Below are 9101 nucleotides of genomic sequence, written 5' to 3'. Positions count from 1 at the left end.
CCCCATGTGGGTTCCAGTGATTAAACTCGGTCACCAGGCTTGGCAGCAAGCCCCTTTGCCAGGTGGGTCATAACGCCAGCTCCCACGGGAAGTTAGCTGCCAGCTCATTCATTCTTCCCTCGGACTTGGACCTACGGCTAAACCTCTACCCACCCCAGAAAACCACACACAGACATGATCAGGAAAAGGCTTAGCACAGCTAAGCACAGCTTTATTTTCTATAAAGGCAATACCAGATTTTCCTGTTAAAGCCACTCTCCAGAAGGTAAACGTCTAGAAATGCATTCTTTACAATGGCAGCAGTGCTGCACTTGCTGTGCAGGCTTAAGGGAAGCATTGAACTCAGCACCTCTCTAGGCCAGTGGGGGGCGGGGGGGGGGGGGGGATCGGCTCTCCCAAGCTCTGCCGGGGTTTCTGAGCAGTCACGGCTCACTGGACGAGAGCCTGGGACATACAATCCCAGCACGGGAGAGGCTGAAGCGAGAGGACTGGAAGGACATCAAGGCCAGCTTGGCTACAGACTGAGTCCCAAGGAGATCTCTGTCACACAGTGAGACGTCTCAAAAACAACAAGGGGCTGGAGAGAATCTCTTAACCAGCTGCTCTTCTAGAGGACCTGGGTTCTATTCCCAGCACCCATATGACAGCTTACAACCATCTGTAATTCCAGTTCTAGGGAATCCAATGCTCTCTCCAGGCCTCTGCAGACACCAGGCACACACATGGTGCACAGATATACATGCAGGCAAAACTCCCATACACATGAAATGATTTTAAAAAAGAGATTTAAATGGCTTGAATAAAAAACAAACTTAGCAAATTACCTTAATGATATAATGTGTTAAATAATTAAAATAATATAAGAAGAATAACTGTTCTAATTTTATCTGTCTTGGCTACTAGGACCGTAGTCTAGGCTAGACTTGAACTCATAGATACCCTCGTGCCCAGGCCTCTGGAGTGCTGAAATGAAAGGTGTATACCATCATGCCCTGACTGTTCTAACTTTTGATACAACTGATATTCAGAAACTAGAGACAATTTTTTGCAAAAGATGTTTTTTACAATTTCATAATTTGATAGTTGTTCTAACACCCTACCTATAATGACTTTCAACTGATTATTTGTGTCTCACTAGATGACATGACCCTTTAACGTGATTAAAGGAACATTGCCATACTTTATTAATACCCTGTTTCCTTTCTTTCTTCCTTTCTTTTCAAGACAAAGCCTCACTAAATAGCCCTAGGTGGTCTGGAACTAGCTCTATAGACCAGGCTCGCCTGCCTCTGCCTGACATGTGCCGGGACCAAAGGTGTGTGCCACCACAGGCTCATCCAGCTTACATGCTTTGTTTGTCTCTTTGTTCATTTGTTTAAGACAGGGTTTCTCTGTGTATCCCTATCTGTCCTGGGACTAGGTTTGTAGACCAGGCTGGACTCAAACTCAGAGATACTCCTGCCTCTGCCTCCCAAGTGCTGGGATTAAAGACACTCGTCACCATGTCTAGTAACAGTTCACATTAGGAGGAGGAGGAGGAGGAGGAGGAGGAAGAGGAGGAGGAGAAAGAGGAGGAGGAAGGAGGAGGAGGAGGAGGAAGGAGGAGGAAGAGGAGGAGGAGGAGGAAGAGGAGGAGGAGGAGGAAGAGGAGGAGGAGGAAGAGGAGGAGGAGGAGGAAGAGGAGGAGGAAGAGGAGGAGGAGGAGGAGGAGGAGGAGGAGGAGGAGGAGGAGAAGAAGAAGAAGAAGAAGAAGAAAAAGAAGAAGAAGAAGAAGAAGAAGAAGAAGAAGAAGAAGAAGAAGAAGAAGAAGAAGAAGAAGAAAGATTAAAGATGAATTTAGGGTGCTCACAAGAACATTTCAGAGCTAACTTTTGGGGTATTGCTTGGTTTGGCTTTCATTTTGGTTTTGATTTAGATTTGGGTTTGGTTTGAAGACAGGCTTTCAGTGTATTGTCCAGGCAGTCCTGGAATCTAATATCTCTTGGCCTTATCCCTGGAGTAGCTAGGATTCCAAGGGCATTTCACCCTTCTTTGCACCAATGAACTTCTTCTACAATCTGAACAACTGCCTGTCACAATTAAAACATATACCATCAAGCCAAACTACAGGGCATTTCAACAGATGTGTTCCCCGTGCCTTGTTTCAAATGGAGAGCGGGTCATCCCAACACCCTTATCTCTACACCCGTAACCAGGCTTCAACAAAGCCTCTTCTATAATAAGGGAATCAAGATATAAGCTCCTCATTCTCCAGACATCTGGCTTCACGGAATACGGCATGTCTAAGAATTCTAGGTAGCTGATCAAAAAACTAGAGATCCATTGAAGGGCTCATTTTCATGAAGGGGTGATTCCTCCATCCGTCAGGGCTCTGAACCTCTTGGGAGCATCCTTGGGAGCCACCTGCAGGGAGAGACGCCATCTTGCCACGATCTTGGTTTTTCCTTGTTTTCTTCCTCAGAGACCTGTTCAGGGCACCCGGACTGAAACAAGGCAAGCAGGTGCTGGGTGTGTGGAGCTTGTTAATGCCACGTCACCCCCGTTCACATGTTACAAAGCGTCACGGAAGTCATGATCCACAGTGGACTGCGTGTAAGAGGAGCTGGAGGTGTCCGCAGAGTAGATCTGAAGGAAGTCACAGTGTTGGCAGAGCACAAGAGGACCCCAGCACGTTTTGAAGAGCTGGGTGATGTACTTGCGGAATTTCTCCCCAAGAAAGAAGTAGATGACGGGGTTAAGGCAGCAGTGAGTGAAGGCCAGGGTTTCTGTGGCCTGGACGGCATAGTCTAGGTACTTCTCCAAGGTGCAGTCCTGAAGGACTCCAAGCTCCACCAGGGTCTCCAGGAAAAGCACCACATTGTATGGCGTCCAGAAACCAAGGAAGAGGACCACCACGGCGAAGATCATCCGAACTGCTCTGTTCTTCTTCTCGTTCTTACAGTGTTGCAGGGTCCTGATGATCATGGAATAGCAAAAGAGCATGACGCCCAGGGGGATGGCCAGCCCCAGGACATTGATCTCCAGGGAGCTGAGGACTTTCCACGTTGTCGAGTTGACCGAGTACTCGGTTTTGCAGTACGTGTGGTTGTGGTCTGTGGAGCAAGTGCTGAACAAGAGGCCTGGAAGGGAGGCCAACACAGCCACTAACCACGTGATCAGGCTGGTGATGACGCCGTAGGTCAGAGTCCTGGCTTTCAAGGAAAACACCGCGTGCACGATGGCCAGGTATCTGTCTATGCTCATGAGCATGATGAAGAAGATGCCACTGTAGAAGCCCACCAGGTACATCCATGAAACAATCTTGCACAGACCTAGTCCAAAAACCCACTGGTCAGCAGCATAGTAGCCCCAGAACGGGAGGGACAGTACAAACAACAGGTCCGAGATGGCCAGGTTTAGCAGGTACACGTCAGTCATGGACTTGAGCCTCTTGTATTTGAACAGTACCAGAAGCACAACAGAATTTCCAAACAGACCCAGCAAAAAGACCAAGGCGTAGAGAGGAGGCAGGAAGACCTTCCCAAACGCCTTGATGCCTTCCTTGGTGCAAGGCTTTGGCATGCTTTCATCGAAGTAGTAACTATTGTACGCCGTTTCATCCGGCGTGGTGTCTGTGACCTCTGTGGCGTTCATCTTTGGGATCTGCAGGCTCTGGGTACCAGCAGAAGAAGCCAGCAACACTTGAGCTGCCTGTGAGGGTGGAAAGACAGCAAGAGTACTAAACACAAGGCATAGCTAGCTGCAGACAATGTCACCCCTAATTGTCACATACCTGGTCCAAAAGGGATCTAAAGGTCAAAAAGAAATTATGTCAGACTTAGGAGTCAGACAGATGAGCCAGGTGGTTGGTGGCGCACGCCTGTAATGCCAGCACTCTGGAAGGCAGAGGCAGGTGTATTTCTGAGTTCAAGGCCAGCCTGGTCTACCAGGCTGTGAGTTACACGACAGCCAGGGCTTTATAGAGAAATCCTGTCTAAAAAAATAAAAAAGGAGTCAGACAGAAGGGTTGCTCACATTCTGGACGTCTGCCTTTCTGCTGGGAAGCTCATTTCTCTCATGGATAGGTAAGGATAGTAACCCCCAACCACCTGAGACTACAGTACAGTTTATAATGGGGTTTCAATGGATGGTCTCTGTGGCCGGCAGGATGACCTGTCAGGTAAAGGCACTTGCCACTGAGCCACACTGACCCCTGGGAACCACAGAATTGAAGGAGAATCCAGCATTCAGGAGGCAGAGATGGGCAGAGCTCTGCAAGTTTGAAGCCAGCCTTATGTACATAGAGTTTTCCAGGTCAGCCAGGTCTACATAGATAGACCTTGTCTCAAAAAAAGGAGAAAGAGATACAGTTAGAAAGGTGGCTTGGTGGTAAAGAATTCTGGCTGTTCTTCCTCCAGAGGACCCGGATTTGGTTCCCAGCTCCTACGCTGAGGCTCACAATCATGGATAACTCCAGTTTCAGGGAATCTGATGCCCCTTTATGGTCTCCTAAGGCATCATGCACACACATGGTGCCCAGGCATGAAAGTAGGCTAGCCACCCATATGCATAAAAAGTAAATAAATAAAAAATTAAAACAAATAAACAAATAAAAAACTTGGGCAGATGACATGGTTCGGTGAGCTAGGCTATGTGTCACCAGGCCTGACAATCTGAGTTCAATCTCTTGGACTCCTCACATGATAAAAGGTGAGAGCCGGGTGCCACAGTTGTTATCATTTGATGTCCACACTGGCACTGTGGTATACACACCACATGCGTGTGTGCGCACACACACACTAAATGCCTTTTTCTTTTTTCTTTTTAGTTAAAAAAAATAAATAAATAGCCAAAGGTGATGTCGCACACCTTTGATCCCAGGAGGCAAAGGCAGGCAGAGCTCTGAGTCTGAGCCCAGCCTGGTCTACAGTGTAGGTTCCAGGACTGCACAGAGAAACCCTTTCCCAAATAGACAGATACCCAGGTAGATGATCAAGTTTAAAAATGAATACGTTAATCATGGGTACACATGTGAAAACTTTTTTACAGTGGCTCACACACGTACTCACCTGGCATGGATTTTCTGACTCGGGACCCTCCAACCCTCGCTTCCTGATCTCTGTCTCTGTGGCATCTTGTCAGTCCCTATTAAGCCCTTCTCGTTTTGTTCAGTAATTCACATCTAATCTCTCCCGGTATCTTCAGTTCTGCATGCCTGAATGCTCTCCTGTTTCTCCATGTATGTGCCGGACACATGTGCACACATCTGTGTGCGTGTACTCTCAGCTGTGCCTGTGTTTACGGAGGCCAGAGGTGTCTTTTGCTCTCACTCTCTACTTTGTTTTGTTGAGATGCAGTCTCAGTACTGAACCCAGGACTCTCTGTTTTGGGGAGATAGGCTGGCCAAGGAACCTACTATCTGCCCCTCTCCAACACGCAGAGCTATGAGGTTCAAGGCTCGCACAGCCACGCCTGGCTTTTGCTTGCCTGCTGGAGATCCCAGCTTCCCACCCTTATGCTCCTAACGCTCTGCTCACTGAACGGTGCCCCCAGCCCCTGGTGTTTCTCAAGAGAGATTCTGTTCATTTGTTTTCTCCCTAGAAAGGTACAATAAAGACTTGTGACACGGGAGAGTCTCCTGAGATGCTTGTAAATGACTAACAAACTATCTTGTGTTGCTATCATCTTACCGGTGAGGTTTAAAGGGGGAAAAATAGCAAAGCAGAGGAAAGAAGATAGGCTCAGAAAAACAAACCAGCAAACACAAAGAATAGCCAGTCTATCGGCTGATACCTGCCCCCCAGCACTTGAGAGGCAGAGGCACCAGAAGTTCAAGGCCAGCCTCAGCAACACAGTGAGTTTGAGGCCAGCCTACCCCATATCAGACTCCCAAGTGAGGCCCAGATGATGCTCTGATGGAGACATCTACCATCAAGCCTGAGTTTAATTCCTTGGTCTCACATGGTAGAAAAAAACAGACTCTTGCAAATTAGCCTCTGACTGCCACACAGGCACCCTCGGCAAGCATGTACACATACCCGTATAGACCCGCACTATACAAAGAGATGTGATAAAGTACACATTTCAAAAGAAAAATGAATAAGTAAATAAGTTGCGGACAATCCCATCATTCCTGTGTGATATTTCTTGGCCCGAGAAGCTTGCTAGAATGCGCAGAAATGTTTGCAGTCCTGGTCAGAGTTGAGGGTGTGAGCCGAGTCCCAGTGGATGCCTGGCTGGTGAAGCCTTAGGCGGCACGCAGACCGGCAGGAAGTGTGTGTGTGTGTGTGTGTGTGTGTGTATGTGTGTGTGTGTGTGTGCACTCCAAGGTGGAGGTCAGAGAACACCAGCAGGATTAAGAAGCCTGAGTGTGGGGCTGGAGGGAGGGCTCGGTGGCTAAGTCACTCACTGGCTGCTCTTGAAGAGGACCTGGCTTCAATTTCTAACACCCGTATGGTAGCTCACAACCATCTGTGACTCCAGTTCCAAGGCCCCCCTTTATTTTTAAAATTTATTTATTAATATATGTAAGCACACTGTAACTGTCCTCAGACACTCCAGAAGAGGGCGTCAGATCTCTTTACGGATGGTTGTGAGCCACCATGTGGTTGCTGGGATTTGAACTCAGGACTTTTGGAAGAACAGTCAGTGCTCTTAACTGCTTAGCCATCTCTCCAGCCCCCAGAGGCCCTTTTCTAATGACCTCCTCAGGCACAGGCACACACATACAGGAACATACAGGCACTTACATACATGCAGGCAAAACATTCTTACACATACAATAAGATAAATTAAAAAAAAACAAAAACAAAAAAAAAAAAAAAAAAAAACAGAACCCGAGTGTGGGGCTGGGCAGATGGCTGGCCGCCTGTCCGAGCTCCGTGCTGCTATACCCATCCACAGCAGCACGACCACAGGTCCTGCAAATGTCCCCGTCCCCTCCTACCTTGCTCTTCTGAAAGTGGTCCTGAAGACAGTCTGTGAGGCAATGCCAGGATCCTAGAAGCAGCACAGGTGCTTTGAAGGGTAAGTGACTTCCTGTGACACCGTGAATTACCAACTCTTCCCTCACCCGTGTGGGGCTTCTTGACAAAAGGAAGAAGAAAGAAAGAAAAAAAAAAAAAACCTGAGTGACTCATTTCCCCAAATGCAAAGCTAGGCTGGTGTAGTTTCTTCTGAGGCAGGGAAGAAAAATGAAAAGAAGGTAAGAGGTTAAGCGCACCAGGTGCAGTGTGCGGACGGTCATCCCAGCCCGTGGGAGGTGGAGGCAGGAGAGTGGGAGCCCAAGGTCATCCTTGGCTACATAGCATGCTTAAGGCTAGCCTGAACTACTTGTGAACCTGACTCAAAAAAGAAGGGAGGGGATGGAGGGAAGGGGAAGGGAGGGGGAAAATAAAAAGAAAAACGGTTAAAGCTTTTCAGTTTGTAAGATATATGCATTGTTGTGGGTTAGGGATGGAGCACGGAGGCGGAGGATTTGCTTAGTGCAATCCAAGCCCTGGGTCTAATCCCCAGAACTTCACAGAGACAGTTGATTAAAAAAAGAGCTTAAGGCCCTTGATTTGGTTTTCAGCTCTGGGAGATGATCAAAAAGCAAAAACAAGCCGGGTGGTGGTGGCGCACGCCTGTAATCCCAGCACTCTGGGAGGCAGAGGCAGGCGGATTTCTGAGTTCGAGGCCAGCCTGGTCTACAGAGTGAGTTCCAGGACAGCCAGGGCTACACAGAGAAACCCTGTCTCAAAAAAACCAAATCCAAAAAACCAAAAAAAAAAAAAAAAAAAAAAAAAAAAAAAAAGCAAAAACAAAAACAAAAACAAACAAAACAAGCAAAAACAAAACAAAACAAAAAACCAGAAAACAACAAACCAAACAAAAACAGGTGCTCAACGTGCAGAGCAGAACAAAGCTGATCTAACAGATGTGTGGGCTTAGGTGACTTTGTCAGCCTCTGATTCAAATAGGGGATCAAGCCGGACAGGTAACTCCAATTCCAGAGGATCTGCTGCCCTCTCCTGGCCGTGGCTGCACAAACTCGATGCAGCAATATGCATGAACCTCCATCCATATAAACAAATAAAAACAGAACTGACTAAGCTGCCTGTTTGGATCGTGAGTTGGTCTTGAGACCCAGGGCAGTTTTCAGGCCTGTGAAATGAGCAAGCTGTTTCTGCCCCAGAGATAACCAGCAGTCAGCAGGCATAGTGCCTTCACAGTCCTGAAGAAACACGAGGCGCCCCTGCAGGGAGGGTTTCAAACTAAACATCAGGGTCTGGAGAGACAGCTGTGTGGCTAAGAGCACTGGGGTCTCTTCCAGGGGACCTGCCGTCAGCTTTCTGTACCCAGTGTCTGTAACTTCAGTTCTAGGAGATCGGCCCTCTCTTCATCTCTGTGACTACTGCACACATGTGGCATACTTGCACATATGCAGGCCAAAGCCTCATACACATACAAATGAGAATAAACATTTTTTTTTCTGGGGCAGGAGGCATGAAGTTTGAGACAAGGTCTTATTATGTAGCCTCTGATCTCAGATGCTGTGATTCAAGGTTTGTACCACTGCGCCTGACTAAAAATAAATCAATCTTAAAAAAACAAAAACAGAGACAGTAAACTAAAAATCAAAAACAGGATTGAGTGGGTAACCAGAATGCATTGCATACATGTATGAAATTGACAAAGGATAAGATTTAATAATAAATAAGTATAAAAGCAGTAAAAAAAAAAATTCACAATGTCCAGATCGTATGTGAAAAAACCAGGAAGCCAGGGAGGGAAGATGGTATATCACAAACCCTGGAGACAGTTGGGCCTACAATCCTGCTCTTGACACTTCCAAAAGCATGCCAGACAGGCGTCCAAGATGGGGCTGTAGCGACCCCTGATGTACCAGGACTGATTCCAAGAGCCAGGACGTGAAATAAATAAAGGCTTCTGGCTACCCACGGGTACAGCGCATAGAAACCCGAAGCCCAGCCCCTCGCCCCTCCAGGAGGAGCCCCCTGGCATCCTGCTGCAGAACCGCTGTGGCTTTCGTCCAGTGGCTAAGCCCCCAGAAACAGCAAGGAGTGAGAGAAATCTGCCAGGCAAGGGTGCACAGAGCGCTAGGAAGCAGCGCAGACGTT

General features: G+C 47.7%; 1 protein-coding gene across 1 annotated transcript; it reads right to left on the bottom strand.

The window, feature by feature from the left end:
* Window positions 1-1750: 1750 nt before the first annotated feature.
* Ccr4 (C-C motif chemokine receptor 4) lies at window positions 1751-7019 on the bottom strand. Its single transcript, XM_052187069.1, has 2 exons — window positions 6926-7019; window positions 1751-3690 (listed from the first exon to the last, which is right to left on the bottom strand). The coding sequence occupies exon 2, from the start codon at window positions 3631-3633 to the stop codon at window positions 2551-2553; it is 1083 nt and encodes a 360-aa protein (XP_052043029.1). The 5' UTR covers window positions 3634-3690; window positions 6926-7019; the 3' UTR covers window positions 1751-2550.
* Between the last annotated feature and the right edge of the window lie 2082 nt (window positions 7020-9101).

The sequence above is a fragment of the Apodemus sylvaticus genome, chromosome 7 (assembly GCF_947179515.1).
Source record: "Apodemus sylvaticus chromosome 7, mApoSyl1.1, whole genome shotgun sequence".
NCBI classification, from domain to species: domain Eukaryota; kingdom Metazoa; phylum Chordata; class Mammalia; order Rodentia; family Muridae; genus Apodemus; species Apodemus sylvaticus.
This window is presented reverse-complemented; position numbering and strand designations above follow the sequence as displayed.

Bases quoted from the DNA above. Each gene is read 5' to 3' on its own strand.
- Ccr4 (XM_052187069.1), bottom strand. From the start codon at position 3,633: ATGAACGCCACAGAGGTCACAGACACCACGCCGGATGAAACGGCGTAC.